Source organism: Myiozetetes cayanensis, unplaced genomic scaffold (genome assembly GCF_022539395.1).
Source record: "Myiozetetes cayanensis isolate MyiCay16 unplaced genomic scaffold, myiCay2020 scf14, whole genome shotgun sequence".
NCBI classification, from domain to species: domain Eukaryota; kingdom Metazoa; phylum Chordata; class Aves; order Passeriformes; family Tyrannidae; genus Myiozetetes; species Myiozetetes cayanensis.
Genome location: NW_026087048.1, coordinates 2,151,070 through 2,168,958, shown reverse-complemented (window position 1 = coordinate 2,168,958; position 17,889 = coordinate 2,151,070). Strand labels below are relative to the sequence as shown.

The 17,889-nt window shown below is 46.2% G+C and overlaps 1 protein-coding gene across 3 annotated transcripts in view; it reads left to right on the top strand.

The window, feature by feature from the left end:
- Positions 1 to 17,889, top strand: part of DAPK2 (death associated protein kinase 2) — a 38,285-nt gene that overhangs the window by 6,284 nt on the left and 14,112 nt on the right. For all 3 annotated transcript variants that reach the window (XM_050309607.1, XM_050309605.1, XM_050309606.1), the window contains exons 2-6: positions 1,043 to 1,139; positions 11,431 to 11,652; positions 14,998 to 15,136; positions 16,397 to 16,526; positions 17,572 to 17,620. In XM_050309607.1, coding sequence (XP_050165564.1) covers positions 1,043 to 1,139; positions 11,431 to 11,652; positions 14,998 to 15,136; positions 16,397 to 16,526; positions 17,572 to 17,620 — 637 coding nt within the window. The remainder of the gene's footprint in view (positions 1 to 1,042; positions 1,140 to 11,430; positions 11,653 to 14,997; positions 15,137 to 16,396; positions 16,527 to 17,571; positions 17,621 to 17,889) is intronic.

Genomic DNA, 17,889 nt, shown 5'->3' with positions numbered 1-17,889 from the left:
GAATCTGGGAAGTCCCCAGTGCATCTGAAGCAAGAAGCAGCTGGGATTCCTCCAGAAAAGCAGATTCACACAGAGATGTGTGACAATCACTGCCTGGCTCAGCGTAGTTGGATTTTATTGTGATGCTGGGAGGCCTTACAGCTATTTTATGTGTTCTGATCTGAATAGTGGATGTTTTTTGAGCTGTTGGGGTTGATGCCACATGTCCTAACCTGACTAGTTGTTCTGTTCAAATCTGTTCTGTCACCATAACACGTGTTGCTGTGGGGGTGTCCCAAGGAATGATGTGATTCCTGCTCATCTTCCCATCCACAGCAGCCCAGCGTGATGCACTCACAGATGCTCGAGTGCACCAACACCAGCCTTGTCTTCCCAGACCCCCCTGAGCTTATCAGCTTAAAAGATTGTGGTCAGGAAACAACTGCACAGAGCACACGGAGTAACACACGCTGCTGGTGTTCTCCTCATCTGGAACACACAGTGTGTGGTGGAAGGTGTGCTGAAAGCCCTGCAGATGGGATCACAAAGCCCTTTCCCAGCAGCAGCTCTGGTGTCTGGTCGCTGTCCTGGCCCCAGGAAACTCTACCTGACCTGAGCCAGAGGAAGCTCTGCCTGGTGCTCTCCCTGGCTCGGGATCTGCCTGCTGGCCCTTCACTGAAGGAGCCTGTAATGCTGCTTCTCATGCTGGCCCTACTGGAGTGTAAGGGCTTTATTGTCCAGAAGTTTGTCAAGGTATTAATTAATTGCTTTGCTTTCATCACATTGGTGTTTCAAGGTGTGCTTTGTTCTTCTGGTTCAGCGTGTGCTTGGGTACATCAGTGAGGGCCAGGAATCACCTTCCCTGAAGGGTGCTCACCTCTTTGCAGGTTTGAACCCTCACTGTTTGGCTGAGGCTGCTCAATTCATTATTTTGATTGATCAGTGCTACCTTTGGCCATGAATGAGCTGCAGTGGATCCAAAGTGGCTACACCCAAGTGTATGTTGCTGACACTTGGCCTCTTGGAAGACCCTAATGGATGTCACTCTTTGTTAATATTCCAGTTGCATCACCTCTGAGCATCAATGAAAGACCAGGCATGGCTTTCTTCAAGCAGCAGAAGGTGGAGGACGTTTATGACATCGGGGAAGAGCTGGGAAGGTAAGGATGCACTGCTGACACCTGCTGATCCTAACAGCTGCCACAGGGGGTGTTTGCCATGGATCTTCAAACTGTGATAGCCTAAATCAGCCACAGTGCACCACAGAAACACAACCCCTGACCGACACTGCACTATGGATATTTTGATTTATTTTCCTGGAAAGATTGACCTGTCAGGATTTCAGTGGGACTGGTTAATGCCTCTCCATAGATTTTCATCTATAAATGCTTATCTGCAGGTATTAATTACAGCTGTGATTCCCAGCTGTTATCCTGCTTCACCATCATCACTCTGCTGTGTTTGGGGGCTGGACACACAGGGCTGTCCCAGCCCTTGGTAGCTGAGTGAGGGGAGCTGCTGTCCAGCCCTCCAGTGTTTTCCTTTTTAATATGCAAATAGCTAAATTAGGGCTATAGACACGTTGGCTTCTTTCCCAATGTCTGGCAGTCAGTTTTGATAAATGACTCTGTGTGTGCAATTACCCTTTTTCAAGGGCCAGTAATTCAGTTCCATTAAAACACTTCAGTTGAAGCTCTTTGCCTGCCAGATCTCTTTTTTTTTTTATTTTTTTTTTCATTCTCAGCTGATTCACCTTTAGACTTGGTGAGAAGACTTCTTTTAAGGGGAACGGGGTTGGTAGGTTTGTTTGTTTTCCATTCCCTTCCCTCTCATGAAGGCCTTAACTATTAAATTTTCAGTGCTTGCTTACTTTTGAGTGCTGATTAATACAGAGAGCATCAGTCTGACAGTAAAAGCCTGACAACAGTGAGCAGTGAAGAAATTCAGTGTGTGTATGTGCAGGGTGTAAAAGCTGTGGGTTTTTAACCAAGGAGGAACAGTCAAACTGCCAAAGTGAGAGACTGGAGACTGAGCAGCTTAATTTTAGTTGGGTTTCTGAATCGGATTGGGGAATCTTTTGAGATGATGAACATCACTCTCCTCTTCAAGCTGATGGATATTTGGCAGTTTGAATGGAGGGCTTGTTGAAGCAACGTGGTTAAGGCAGTGGCTGATGTGTTCCACTGCTGACTGATGCCCTTAGACCCTGTGGATGCCTTTTATTAGTTCACTGTGTTTGCCCCAAGCTGTTGGTTGCTGGCAGGTAGAGGCAGGTAAAAGAGCTGCTTTATTGTAATTTTGGCAACAGGAGCCACTGAAGCTTTTCCATGGCCACAGCTGCGTGTGGAACTCGCTGCCTGGCTCCAACATTCCCTCTTTCAAATATTAATCTTAGGTTTACACCTCTGTTGCTCAATTTCTCCAGGGGGCACATGCAGGGAACAAGGACTCAGGCACGTGGCTTTGGAGACAAGTTGCTGATGGCCTTGTCCCTTGTAGCAGCTGTGTGTGTGCAATAGTTGAAATGCACACACACATAACCAAGTTATTGCCCAACATCAGCCACTTTGCACAGCTGAAGTCTGTGTGGACAGAGCTTCTCTCGCCACAGCTGAAAGGGAACCTAAAAAGAGGAGCCTGGGAAATTAATTTAGCACATTTTCACATTATAAACAAATAACACAGCTTATTGCTAGGATATTCAGATATTAATTAATTCCTTGTCAAAATTGATGGCAAGAAAATGAGAGAGCTTAGGAAACTTATTTGGAAATGAGTATGTATAGGGATAGTTATTTAAAAAGCCCTCAGTTATACTAGTCTAGCAGGGGTAGAAAGCAACGTGGACTGAAGTGATCACTGCCTGCAGAGGTATTAGGAGATTGTCTCCTCTCTCCCCAGGGTGGTAGATAGTGTGATTTGGGTGTACTTTATGCAGTCCTCCCCAGCATTTAATGCTCTCACTCTTTGCAGGTGTCAGACTCTCTGGCAGATCGAGTTTTTCTGTGCCTGAGCTGTTGATCAAAAATAGATGCTGCAAAACTTATTTTTCGCAGAACGTTTTCAAAACCCATCCCGTTGCCAATCTGAGTGGATGTTCCTAAGTGCCTGCTTTATTCAAGTAGTGAAAACCTGCATCCTTAAATTTGGATTTTAATGAACCTCGTGAGAAACATGAACAGTTCTGCCTGCTCTGAGTAGGATCCTGCTCGAAGCCCTTCGCAGGAACGCTGTAGCAGGTCGTTCTTAATTTATGAAAAGCTGCACCTCAGGGCCATTAATCTCCTGCCTCAACGTGTTGCCAGCCGGGCTGTGAGAGCTGTTGACATTTGTGCCTCCTGGGCGGTGTCACTGTTAACAGGTCAGGTGGGGCTGAAGAGTGGGAGTGCCATCCCGGAGTTTCCCGTGCCAGGGGATGCGAGGGTGTCCCGGGACAGTGTCCTGGTCCCTGCAGCTCAGCTCTGCAGCACGGAGGGCTCACGCTTAGCACAGGCACTCAGCGAACCCCCGAGGGATGTTTTTGGGTGTGGAAGGCTCCCCTCTCCACTGCGGGAAGGGGCTTTGCCTTCCTCCAGCCCGGGCCAGCCTTCCCAGCTGCCACTCCGGTCTCTGGCCTCTCAACTGACCGGGAGCTGTGCTTTTATCCCTCATCTCCCACTTCACTCGGTGCCTTCGTGCCAAAGATAATGGCTGGGATTTCTCTCGATTGCTTTGGCCATAACCGAGCCTTCCTCTCTCAGCCCCCGCTGAGGTGAGGCTGAGTCAAAGACAAAGCCGAGCTCCATCTTTCGTCGATGGCTCATCGGGCCAACTGTGGTTCCCCTTCTCCAGCTACAAATTCCTGCCTCCTCCCTGCCCTGAGGAGGGAAACCCTTTCTTCTGGGGTAAGCCTTAAAGGACAGCAAAGCCAACCTTTCCCTGGTGCTGATGGGACCTTGGAGCCTGTCACACAGTCCCTGCTCTGACAGGGGAGCTACCAAATATTGGTTTGTGTAGAGAAAACAAAAAGCAGAGATAACTGCAGGGGAGGAACTGGGAAGTGCAGGGTCAAAAGCCATGTCACCCAGCTAGCTGGACTCTCCCTGTAAACACAGGGCTGTGATTGCAGCTGGGGAATTTTCCCTTAACACACCAGGCAGGATCTTCATACCAGGAATTGTTTTCTATCTATAGAAATTGCTCAGTATTGTGCTTTCTCAGACCTCAACCCTGTTCTTAGATTAATTTGTACTTTGAATTACTTCTTTAAAGTTTGAAGAATCACCTTGGATTATTTCATCCTACAACACACACAAAGCAAGTCTCTGCATTAAATGCAAAATGTAAATTTAGTTCTTGAGCACTAACCAGCACCTCTGTTCATGTTTCTTGTTACAAATCTTCTAAGTCCTGTGTTTGATGTACAATGAACGAATCTTCTGCTGAAACAGTTCTGGTGTGCAGTACTTAGGATCACTGTGATTGTAATCAGCTGTCTGATACAGTCACTATTTTTGGATTTTTTCTTTATATTTTCATATTCTTTAGACTCTCAGAGTGAGCGAGCTTATTCCTTTTTTTAAACAGATCTCCCTCCTAATTTTCAATGTCACTAACTATTTCCAAAATACTTTGATTTGTCACAGAAAGTGCAGAGCAAATGGGAGGTTTTGTTGTTTAGTTTTTTTTCTAATAACAAAGCTTCTGTGCCTGCAGTAACAGAGAAGATCTGGCCTTGGTGATTTAGACCTGGCCTTGGCCTTCCTTTGTAACAAAGTCCTGCCTTCCTTATCTCCAGCATCCAGCTTGATGATGGGAGTGATGTCAGTGTATCCCCTCAGCCCATGTCTGGCTCTGAAAGTGTAATTAGAGGTGAATTCCTTGGTAGTGCTCAGAAAGCTCAAATTCTGTAATGTCTTCAGCTCTGAATACGAAACAGGATATTAACCCCAGGAGAAAACACTGAGTACCAATTCCAGCAAAAACCACCGAATATCAACCCCTCTTTGCCATTTCTGTGAAAATGAAACAGTGTTTTCTGTTTTGAATTGCAGGAGAGGTCAGATGGAAATCTGAAGAGCTGAGAGAATAGACTCTGTAGTATTCATTGCCTGCTTTTGAAATGAAAGCTGTTACCTCTGAGTGAAAATGCCCCTGACATCCACACAGAGCAGCTCAGCACTGGGCTGGCAGTGCCCAAGCACCGGGCACATGATTGGCATGACCACTGTTAGCACTTGTGTGATGGTCGGGCTTCATTTATCTCAGGTGCCATCTCTGAATCGGGGCTAAAACTCTGCAGCAGCAGTTTGGAACCCCACTGAAAACCTGGTGTAAGAGCTGAGCAGTGAAATGGGAGTTGCAGCAACCCTTTGTGGTTTTGGCCTTACAGATAAATTTCCTCGAGTCTTGATTAAAATGCTGGCATAATTTCCCTCTGTTTGCTACGTGGGGAAGGAGAGAAATCCTTTAACCCTTTGACCAAAGCACTGCTGTCCCCTTACAGTGCATCTGCCCCGGGTGTATTCCTTCCAGTCCGTAGCTGGCTGGGTTTGGACCTGTAAATGCCCAGGTAAACTGTGCTGACCTTCTGTGCGTGTATCACGTCGGCCCTGCTGTTGCTCCACTTAGCAAGAAGGAACAACTTATCAAATCAGCTGTTCCTGCTGAGCATGAGTCAGCTCTGACCTTCCCCAGCGCTCTGGACTCTGCTCCTTACGGCTCCCAGTGCTGATACTCAATCTGAGAGCCAAGTCTGATAAGCGGGGAGAATTTTTCATCCTGTGCATTTTCTGCCCGCGGCTCAGATGGCACAAAACGCTTGCCGGGCTGCCAGGGACTCACCAGAATCGCTGTGCTCAGAGTGTGGCACTGAAGATTCTGCACCTCCCCCTTCACTGATTGTCGCTGCAGGGCTGGGAGGTTTCCAAAATCCCTGACCAGCTCCGGGAGCTGCCGCCGATGCTTCGGGAGGTGGCAGATTTCTCGTGGCTCAGGGCTGAGCCCCCCGCCCGTGGCGTTTTAGGAGGCCGATGCTGTCGCTGTTCTGAGAGCTGGGAGTGACTCCTGGCATGGGTCAGAAACATTCCATTTGTCAAACTGCCTTGGCACTTCCAATGGTTTGTTTGCTCTCTACCTGTTCCTGTAAAGCAGATCCTTTGCAGTGCTGGTTCCTCTGCCCTTCTGCCTCTTTCCTGGCCATGGGCACAGAGGCTCAGGGTGTGTTGGTGACCTGTGTGGGTGGAAGGTGCCAGACAGTGGCATTTCCACAGGTAATAATAACACAAATAATAACAGGTAATAACAACAGGTAATAATAACACAAAGGTGCTCAGCACTTCCCTCTCAGGAATATTGAAACTCCCCCTCCACACTCAGTCAGTAAAACATGAGTTGTGAGTGAAAATAAGTGTGTTTAAAAGTGGTAGCTGTCTTTTTTTTTTTTTTTTACTGTTTTTCAGTAGTCGAGCAAAATTCCTGTTGAACGCTCTGTTCAGAAAATCTTGGATCATTCCATTACAATCTGGCATCCCCCATGGTTTAGGTGCTGTGTGGTTGCTTTAGGAGAGGCAGATGCTTTGTTTGCATTTTGTTGTGGGGAAAAAACCAAGTAAACCAAAACTCACTTTTATTTGCAGCTTAAACAGAAGTACAGTGACATTTGTGACAATAATTGGGTTTTTTTTTTAGTTTCACTCCATAAAATCTTAGGGAAACAGCAAGATACTTTCCCTTCAGTGGCCTTGCCGTGCTAGGATTGCTGGTTTGTTGTTTCACCTCTTGTACTGTAGTTTCTTTGTAAATACTGTGCTGTTGGACTTGCTGTTTATTCACTAAAGTTAAATATCTGCTGTACGAAATCCTGGTTCAGTTTAAAAAAAAAAAAAAAGTGGAAGTGTCAGCAAAGAGGGAGGAGAGCATTTAGCTTAATAAAATTACAGCAGAGCAATCACTCTGATCATTTGGAACACATCAAGCCTGAAAAAGCTGGTTTCCTCTCAAATTCAAGGAAGGCATTCAGCAAGAATTCTCAGGGGCTTTGCTTTGAAAGTTAAACAAAAATGCAGCCATAAATGGATAAAATTATTTGTGTGTTTTTCCCCAAGAAAAAGAAGCAGGAGTGGTAAAGATTGAAAAGTAACAAGATGCAGAGTCTGTAAGCTTGAGATGAGCAGTTAAAACCAATCCCAGTTGAACAGTGGCAGAAAGGCACGGTGAACAAAACTGTTGACATAAAAACAACTGCTGTAACCGAGCAGGAATTACCCTTCTTTGCTGCCAGTAAATAAAGCAGCCTCTTGAATCTGGAGGAGCCCCGAGTTCAGCTTGGCTAAAGGGTGTTACTGTGATTATGCTCCTGTCTGTTAATTGAAGAATGTCCACATGATGATTTCATAGTGTATTTATAGGATTTTGACGTGTCTCTGTCTGTAGATTGTGCAAAATTAAAGCAAAGGGTGCTGGAAACTTGTTTACTGGAGAAGGGACAACAAAAGGTGTGATAGACTGTAAAGGAACTGATTGCTGGGGGTAAACATAAAGCAAATTGTTTTAGGGTTCAAGATACGAGTGTTGACTCAGAGCTCAGAGAGTATCTGACACTGCAGAGAGTGTCTTTTTATTTCTTGCTGTCAAGGTACCAGACACAATTCATCATCCAGTTAGGGAAGGAGACCAAATGACTGGCAGACTTTGCACAGGCAACCACACATGTGAATTAAATCCTTTGTCTTTGTCTTTCAGGCTTGCATTCCCACCACTGAATGTCTCCCTACACCTGCTGTAGGTGAGAACCAGCATCAGAAAACAATAATAAGTACTTAGGGCACCACTGAAGTGAAAAAAACCCACAAACCTGTGGAAAAAGTCTTGGTGTTTTGCTCTGAGCAGTGGGCTGTGATTGTACCCTCCCAGCTTTCACAGCAGGTGAATCTGGGCAGTTAAAGAGACTGGTTGAGAACAGCTTGTGGATAAAAATAGGAATGATTGTAATTGCAATTATAGTGCTATCTAGAGACAGGAAATCAGTTTGTAGGTCCAGCTTGTGTGCTCACCCCATACAATGTTATTTGAGTTTTGAGCAGCATCACCTGCATTTTACAGACTTTGGGAAATTAGGTACAGAAGGACTCAAGTGTTGTTTTCCATCAAGTGTGCAGGAATCTAATTACTGTGCAAGTCAGTGGGAGGCTGGTGCCTAAAATCCCTTGCAAATCTATCCCTGAGTAAATTGTCCTGGCTCCTGGAGGGAGTTGAGTGTCACCTCTTGAGTGGCAGGATGCCAGAGCACTGTCCTCTGCCAGGTTGAGTTATTTTTCAAAGACCTTGTTGAAAACATATTTCAGAGTAAAGTGTGTCTGTCAACATGTTCAAAGGTATCATCTCTTTCATGGGAATTTCGAGCTTTTAGCAACTACCAAAACAATAATTATAACCAAAATCATCTTGCTTAGAATTCTTTAGCAAATTAAATGAAGATGGATATGATCAGGACATAAAGAAAGGGAACATGTGTTTGGGGGAGAAGTGGTTTTGCTCTTCTCAAGTGACAGACAGGACCCTTCCTGCCTTCTCCCCACTCTGGCCTCAGAAAGCCTGAGTGGAGTCAGGTCCTGACTGTGCCGTCATCTCAGCGTCTTGTTTCCATATTTGCAGTGTTTGGTGGCAGCTCCTGAGCCGTGAGGTGTGTCAGGAATATCGAGGAAGGTTCCAATACCTGTTCCTGTGCAGACAGTTGCTTACAGGCTCCCTGTGGATTGCTGTGCCCTGGGACATTCCAGCCTGGAGCTGCTCAGCTCCCTGTCTGCAGTGTAACATTCTGCCCCAGAGCATCACCCTCCACCCCTGTGGTAAAAGTAGGCCTTGAAAAAACAAAACCAAGAGCTTGTCCTGTTGTTCTGGATTGTCCAGTTTGTCTCTTCCCACATCCTCTCCCAAATCCAGTGGTTAAATGAGCTGACCTTGTGCTTCTCTACAGCTTCCTGAAATGAGACTCCAAAGTCACCCCCTAATATTGCCTCTGTGTTCTTATGAGTGACAAATTACTGCCTCTGTTTTCTCAGTGACAAATCTCCCAGATGAGAGTGGCAGTGCAAATAACAGGCTGTCTTACTGCTGGGATGAATTCCATCACTAATGATGGACAGATCTGATGTTCCTAATTCCATTCCAAGTGACAGGATACAGCTGCTGTTGTTCGTAGTTGTGAGCTGTTGAGCAGAGCCCGTGCTGAGGGTGTGACAAGGCTGTTGTACAGCTGCCCAAAATGTTTCTGAAAGGGGACAGGCTTAACTGCTTGGGGAAAAAAAGAAAAGCAATCAGGAATCATAATATCATTAAGGTTGGAAAATGATCATTAAGATCAGTGTCCAAGGTTTGTGCAGCCAGTTTCTCCAGGAGAACTCTGGGGGACGTTCTGAGCTCCAGGTGGACACATCCACAAGTGTCAGCCTCATCCCTGTGCGTGTTGTAAATACAGCTGCTCGTCATCCCAGTCATCCTCATTTCAGCCATATCCTAAACCCAGGGATTCTGCCAAGGGCTGCTGCTGAAATTTGGCCATCTGAGCTGTGAAATGGAGTTTCAAGACTAAGCTCAGGCACAAATGGCCCCTGGGAAATGAACTGGAGGGCTCAGTTTCTCAGTGCTGTACACCCAGCTGCCAGGGGGACATCCTTCCTTCCTAATGCTTTTATCCTGGGCTGGGTTGGAAGTTGTGGGGAGCTGCCACCATTTGATCCTCATGTGCTGGATGCAGATGCATGAGGAGGTGCAGAAATACTGCTGTCTGTGGTGCTTGACCTTACAAGCTCTGTAGAAATCCAAAGTGTGTCTGACTGGGATTGTAAAATCCTCTTTTTTTCCCCAGCTGTGTGAGCCTCCACATGAACTATCTGTTAGTAATTGCACTGTGACTGTCTTACATGTCCTGGGCTAGGGAATTGTGCATTTGTGGTGTTCCCTGTGGCTTCAACCTCTGCTCAGTCAGGACTGTCTGCAAAAGTTTTCCAGGGCTACAGGGAATGGCAGGAAAACTGGGATAGGAGCAGGAGAGCGTGTGTTAGTGGGGACACGTGCAGAGGAGCAATAGCAGGTCACAGGGGAATGGGTATTGTGATAAATTATTGTCCCAGACTAGAACTGTGTGAAAGGAGAAGGCAGGAATTCCTAGGCCGTGCCTTTATTATTTTTGTGAGCTTTTGTGTGAACAAAAATCCAGCAAATCTGCAGTATCCCTGTGCAGAAGTGACTGTGTTTGTTCACATCAGCAGCACTCATAAAAAACTATTTTCTCCCCCACTTTGCTGGCAGAATTTACATCCCCAGAGAGAATTCAAGGAAGCAAACACAGAAATATTAGTGCCATGTCTCTTTAGAAGGTCTGGACCGAGCAAGATGCAAAATATGGTTAGACAAGCAAAAAAGCCCCTATTTTGCACCAACAGCTCTCAGCAAAGTCCTCCAGCAGAATGATTAAGGCAAGTTTGGGGGTTTTGCAGAAGGAATTTCTCTTGGGTTTGCAGGCAATGAGAAAAGCAGGAGAAATATGAATCAATTAATGTGTTTGACAAATGGCCACGGTCTCTATTCCGGTTGTGAATGATTTTTCCTGAAGGGATAAGGACCCTTGTCCCATCTGGGTGCATTTCTTGAGTCTGTGGTTCTTATAAAGAGCTCCTGCCTGGCACAATCACAGCAGCTTAAAGGTTAAGGTTACCTGTAAGATGAGTCTTTTCCTTGCAAGTTGGACTTAATGACCCGAGTGAGGAAGTATCTGATACCAAATGTGTATTCTGGGACTGGAGATCTGCCAGTCCTTGGGAGATAAGGGGGAAATTTTGCAGTGGCGCTGCTTCAGGAGCCACAGGGAGGAAAATTTGGTTAGCAGATTGCAGGCACATGCCCTTTAACCTTAGTGCAGCCACTGTACTGCTTGGGAATGTTGTACAGTGGGACATTCTTTGTCCTGGAGGTGCACTTAGTCCAGTTTTTACACCTAAATTACCAGCTGAAGTGCAGAAATATTGAATAAACCACTCTTTTATTTGAAAATTGGCTACTGCAGGCCGGTTTCTACATTTCCAGAGTGTTCTCAATCCTTTGAGTGCTCCTCTAGAGATGATTCCCAAGGCAGACATTTATCCTTTCAGAACATCCAGTGCCGTGCTGCAGACTGGAAGGCCTTAAACATTACCCAGTGAAGGAGAGGTGGCCTGAACCTTTTGGGGTAGATCTGATTCTGCTTTTTAGAGGTTGTAACATCACCCTCCCTTTTTGCCAGAGGTTGTTTGGCTTTGCTGCATTTCACACCCAGTGGGAGGTTGCCTTTTGCTCCACTGCCTTTAAGCACAGAATTCCCACTGTTGGAGCGGGAACAAGCTCAGCAGGTGCTGCTCAGGGCTCCCAGGATGAAGGTGATTTGGGAAGCCGTGATTCCATGAAAGCCTTTCTGTCACCTTCTCGCCCCTGCAGTGGCCAGTTTGCCATCGTGAAGAGGTGCCAGGAGAGGAGCACGGGCGTGGAATACGCCGCCAAGTTCATCAAGAAGCGGCAGAGCCGGGCGAGCCGGCGCGGGGTGAGCCGGGAGGAGATCCAGAGGGAGGTCAGCATCCTGCAGCAGGTCCTGCACCCCAACATCGTGGAGCTGCACGACATCTACGAGAACAAGACGGACGTGGTGCTCATCCTGGAGCTGTGAGTAAGGGCACTGCCCTCCAGGCGTGGGGGAGGGCGGCAGGAACTGGCAATCCAGGCACTGCGTTCCTGGGCCTCACAGATTTTGGCAGGAGCACCCAGTGAGGTTGCTGGTAAACAGCCCCCCAGTTCATCCCTGTGCCCTGGGGATACAGGTGTACCTTAATGGCAGCTGAGGTCACTTGACACCGAGCCAGGGAGTGCTGGCAACTTGAAAACAGTTTACTAACAGGGGGATTACCTCATGTCGGCCTCCTGCTGCCCTGACGTGAACCTTGGAGGAAGCACAAGCAGCCACTGAATGCTCATTTCATTTTCCCTCCTGCTCTCACACGTGTGAGGCCATCAAACCCTCTGCAAAATCTGCAGCCATTCTCACTGCTCCCGTGTTTTCCTCATTTAGATGAGCTAAGGGAAAAGAGGAGGGCAAGGGAAGAGGATTTTTAATGCTGCACAAAGTTTGGGTGCAGCAGAGTTTTGACCTGATTAAGGCCTCTGCATTCAGCTGCTGTGTACAAATTGAGGGTGAGGATAATTGCTAATAAAGGTAATTAAATTCTCCCTGTAAGTAGATGATCTCTCCCCCTCTGACACTCTGCTCTGTCTCATACTCCCTGCAGTTTAGCAAGGTAAGGTTACAGCACCTGGCCAACCACTCTTCTGTTAATCTACAGTGGACTTCAGCTTCAAAAGAACGTCCCCAGTGTTGTTGGTTAATTGAAGAAGCTGCTCTGGTGTTTAAAAGCAGCATTGTCCGAAAAGTTGACCCTTTCCCAACCTCCCTGTGCTGGCACAGGCGAGACTGTCCCCTCCTCCCACAGGTGCTGTTTGTCCTGTCCAGGAGCAGGAGGAGCAGCGTGGCAGGTGCTCAGTGTGTCCTTCCTTGTGCTCACTGCTCAGGCATTTCCCCCCCACAGCTCTTTGTGAATTTTCTGTGTGTCCTGCCCTGCCTGGAGCCTGCTCTGCCCACACAGCAGCAGCCTGAGGCAGGTTTGATGTCTCCTCCACTGGGAAGTGTCAGGGCTGTGGACACAAAGCAGCTCCTGCCAAGCAATCAGTGGTGTTGTTTGCCTTTGCTTTTCCTTCCAAGTCCAGTAAAAGGTCTCCTTTTCTCTCTCCCTTGCCGTGGCAATAAGGTGACCTGGTGGAAGGGAAAGAGGAAGGAAATCTTCTGTGACCTTTGAGAAAGGAGCATTTGCAGGTGGTGGTGTTCATCCCCCCTGGATGTTCAACTGTGACTTGCAGTGCAGTTATGAGTGTTGTACTGCAAAGGAATCAGTGCTGAAGTGTTTGGTTGTTTGGGTTTTTTCTGTGATTCCATAATAACTGGCTTTTGGGATTGCTAAATCTCTTCTGCTTGAGGGTTTCTCTGAGTTCAGAGAAACAATTTACTCAAACCTGGTTTTAAAGCCTGAGTCTTTTGTTAATGAGAAATCATCACATCTCTTCAGCTGAATTTTCCCTTAGATTACTCCTTTAAGATCTCTACAGCTTAGGCTGATGTGTTAGGCTATGCCACAAGAGACTGGAGATTGTCATGTTTGCCACTCCCTGACCTTCAGAAAACGAGATGTTCACGTGGGTTTTTGTAGGAGGGAGTCTTTTGCTGATAAAGTAACATTGGGGAAAAAATTCCTGGTGTGCCCTGAGCCACCAACCCAGCTGGTTTAAGTGACCACTCTTGGGGGCAGCAAGAGACAAAGGGAATTAAGGCACCTCCAGTTTGGGCAGCTGAACCATTTTTCTGATGCTGCTTCGTGTAGCAGAGGAGATTCCTCAGAAGGAAGTTGCCAGTCTCCTGCAAGAGGAAAGTGTCCTCTGTGCCAGGGAGAGGTGAGCAGGGGGGCTTTTCCAAGTGGCTCAGCTTCTCCTGAAGTGGCACCTGCTTTTGCCTGTCCTGAAGGACTGGAGTGTGTGGGCTCAGAGAGAGCTTCTCAATTCTGAGTCCACCGGAAAGGAACAATCAGCAGGGAGGTTTCCCAGGGGGAAAGAGGAAGAGAGAGCAGTGTGGCTGCATGGTTGGGCTCCAGACAAGCAGCAGAGCTGTGCCAGCCCAGGTGGCTGCCTGATGGCCGCATGCAGAGTCTGCCAGGGGGGATTGCCCAAGTGCACTTGGAATAGAAACGGTGGAGAAAATGAACTTCCCCTGCTCACTGCCCACAGATCTCACCCAGACAGGGTTTCCTCACACATTTCCTTACTGGTTTGTCACAGTAGGCTGTAATAATTTTTAGACTAATGAACCAAGAGCCCTAAACCTCCTACAGTGTGGAAAGGAGAGAGTGTTCCCTTCCTCCTGAACTGCACAGGCTGCACCAAAACCCATCCAGCAAGGCTGAAATTCGTGCTGAGACCCTTGGGGTGTGTCCCCTCAAAAAGAAAACCAGAGGTCCAGGAAGAGCCTCCCAGGCTGAGTAACTGAGGTGAACAGGAAGGAGAAGGTGGCAGCCAAAGACAGCACTTGCAATGTATTTATTCCTGGATTGTAGAAGCTCATTTTGGTTTGCCAGACGTTGAGTTGTAACAGTGAAAGCACCAAGTGACTTCTGTGTGAGGCCTTGTGTGAGTCTCTGCCAGGTGGGTGGTCACCTGTACCAAGAGCAACAGCTGCTTTGTGGGTAAATTGAAATGAGAATAAACCAATAATGTTAATGACAGCATGAACGGGAAACAATAAATGTAAGCAGAATTATGAAGAGCAGCTGCAAACAAGCCCCAATTCGATATTTAGATCATCTTGCTTCATAATACATAGAGAAATAGCACTGGAACTCTCAGTACAAGGCACAAGAGCAATATTCCAATTTTGATCTGAAAACTGGTAGTAACTAAGAACACTTCCTTGACTTGGAAAAGCAGTTTTAGGTGCCTTCCAACCTGCTGCAATCTGCTCTCTTCTTAACAATTCTAGCAGCAAATAAATGCTCTCCTGTCAGCTGTGTCAGGCGAGGCTGTGTGTGAGAACAGGCTGTCCTGCAAAGAAAAGGGATTCAAATGAAAACGTTGAAGAATAGCAGTTGAAGTGGTTAAATCCACCTGTTGAAAAGGGGAAGTGTCAGTGGATTCATCAAATAACGTGACTTTTTGGGTGCTGTGTAATCCTTGGTGAATCAAACCTTACAGCACCAATGGAAAAGCTGGTCCTTAATTTCCAGGGGAGGGAGGTGAAGCCAGAAGGAGGTTTTGGCACACCTGGGAGCAGAACACAAAGCCCAGGATTGTCTGCAAGGGTGGCCTTTTCCCGACTGCCTTGAGGTTCTTGGCTGCTTTCTCTTTCTGTGCTGACATTTATTTTATGTGTTACAACGCAGCAGGTAACAGGATGTTTGCTGGTGTGCTTTGCAGGGTTTCTGGAGGGGAACTTTTTGACTTCCTGGCACAGAAGGAGTCTTTGAGTGAAGAGGAAGCAACCAGGTTCATCAAGCAGATCTTGGATGGCGTGAATTACCTTCACTCCAAGAAAATTGCTCACTTTGATCTGAAGGTAAAGGTGCTGGTTTAGACTTCAGCTGATCTCTGCTTGCTAACTCTGATATTTAGTGCCAGTAAGGTCAGGTGGTCAGTGAAGATGTTGCAAGATAGAAATCAGAAAGCATAAATAAAGGATCATTTCACTGATGGTGAATGTCAAATGACCTAAAATGCATTCACACAATAACTCTCTCCTGGGTTTTAAAGGACTGGGTTTGGAGTTTTGTGGTGTTAAATCAGACATGTATTTTTAAGCAGTGATGTGATTAGACAGAGATGATTAAAACATTATCTCCTCACTTGACTGGGCTCCCTCAGCTGCAGTGGAGCTCCAGTGCCTTTTACACCTAAGGAATCAGCCAGTCCCAGAGGTGTGACTGTGGCTTTGCCATTGCAGGCTGTTCTGGCTGCTTTAAGAACCTTGCATCCTCTATCTGAGGTGAACACTTGTGCCCTAAATCCATGGGAAAAAAAACCTGACTCGGTAGCCTGAGGCTAAAACATTCTTAGTCTAAGACTATGACAATAAATTATTCACATGCTCTCTCTCCCAGTGCAGCTCTGACTGAGAATGTGTGTTAGCAGGAGCAATTTCCATGCTGGGATCTGCTGTGGAGAGGCCAGCAGGGAATCAAACTCTCTCACTGTTGCTCTTAAGCTTATGATTAAATTATGGCAAATTAAAGCTCTTCATGGGAGAGAAATTGAACCCAGAGTTTACTCTGAACCCTGTGAATTGGGGCCGTGGAAGGGAGCAGATAAGGCTGAGAAATTCAGTTCAAGAAAGAAGTTTAGGGAATTTCCCTTAAATCTGGGAAAGGAGTAAAGTCTGTGGTTGAAGATGACAGTTTTAATTTCACAGTTCCAGCTCCAGCTTTTCCCTACAATGCTGTGAGGAATGTTCTTTTAATAGCTTGCCATCATATGGTCTGGGACCTCTGATCCCAACTCTACCCATTTTCTGGACTGTTCAGCTGGTAAATCCCAGATCTTCCTGGCCTTGTTGCAGCTGTGAATTGTCTCACGGAGGAGATCATTTTCCTTCCCTAAATAGGTCCAGATGTGACTAGAACCCCTCAAGATTTCACAGATTTCACTGTCATCCCTTCATCAAAACCATCATAAATGGTTAGACACAGATGTGTTTCTTGTTCTTGTTTCTTGTTCTACAGGGTTGTGCTTGCAAAGGAAAAAAAAAAAGCACTTGAAAACTCTGTTACTTTCCAAGATATTAATATTTTAATAACATAGATCCATCTTTTGTTATTTTTAGCCTGAAAACATAATGCTTCTAGACAAGAATATCCCTGTTCCACACATCAAACTCATTGACTTTGGCCTGGCTCACAAAATAGAAGATGGAGTCGAGTTTAAAAACATTTTTGGAACTCCAGAATTTGTGGGTGAGTGACGTGTTCCTTTGTCTTGCATGACATGAGGAAGCTGAGACATCTCCTTTCTCCCCAGGTGACTTAAATCTGGAGGTTTGCTTTATTTTTCTGGGGTAGGTGGAAGGTGCTTCCTATAAACCAGGTGAGAGTGAACTGCTGCCAAATAAATGCTTGAGAGGTGCAAATTCAGGATTGAGGTTGTGAAACCCTGCAAATGTAAATGATAATTTCTTTCCTTGTTGCCTGGAGTAACTCTCCCTGTGCTGTGGTGTGTGAGGGCACAGGGACGTGGGGACCTCTGTCATTGCTTTCTGGATTAAAATGCCTCACAGTGGTCACCTGCTGAGTACAAAACCCTTCCCATTTTACCACCTGATTCTTCCTGTTCCTCCCTGATCACAATTCTAACCTGCCTCACTTGGATTTTGGGATAATCCTACTCCTTTCTCCTAGTTTCAGTTAGGGGGTTTGGGCTTGGTTTGAGAGCAGGGAGAGAATTGTAATTAATATTCCAGTTCAAGACAACTGTTACAGATACCTTTTTTTCATCTTATCTCCCCCTTTCTCCTGCTTGCAGTGTTGTTGGGGGGATGTTTTCCAGTGAGGAGGTGTTTCCTATAAAGATAACAGTTTGCCATGGATAGCAGTGTAGCCTGGCAAGTCATTTCCAGCTCTTGCTCGAGGGCTCTTCCTGACTGGCCTTTCCAGACTTGCTGGAATGGCACCAGCTCAAAACAAAACCAAAGCTCTGATTCTTGAGGGCAGCAACGTTCTTGGGAGCTGGAATCATCTGTTATTTGTGGTAATTTACACTGTAATTAGTGTATAATACCTGCTTTACCCTTGTTGAGTTGCACTAAGTCACCCTTCATAATCTTTTCTGGACAGCAGTGATCTTGAGCTCCTGTTTGGGCTATAAAATTACAAATAATGCATCCTATAAGTAACTTTTCTCTCTGCCCCCCTTTCTCTCTCTTGGTAGTTCTTGTCCTTGCTACTCCAGCCTGGTAAAAACGTGTTACTTCGTTGCTGATGGTTAATTAAATGTTTCTTACAGCTCCAGAAATTGTAAACTATGAACCACTTGGATTAGCTGCAGATATGTGGTAAGTTTTTTTAGAATATTTGTATTTTTTTCCCCAGGTTTCTCTACACTTACTCTTTCCTGTTTTGAGTAGAATCCATTGCTCTGCCACAAAATGAGACAAAAAACTTAAACACAGCTAATACCTCCATCCTCTGTCGTTCCATTTTTATGCATCCTTTGAAATGAAAAAATAAGCATTTAATTTCTGCAAAATGACAATGAGTGATGGCAGCTACAGTTAAGTGTTTGCCACTGCCCCCTGCAGAGGAGCACTCTTAGAAGAAGGCA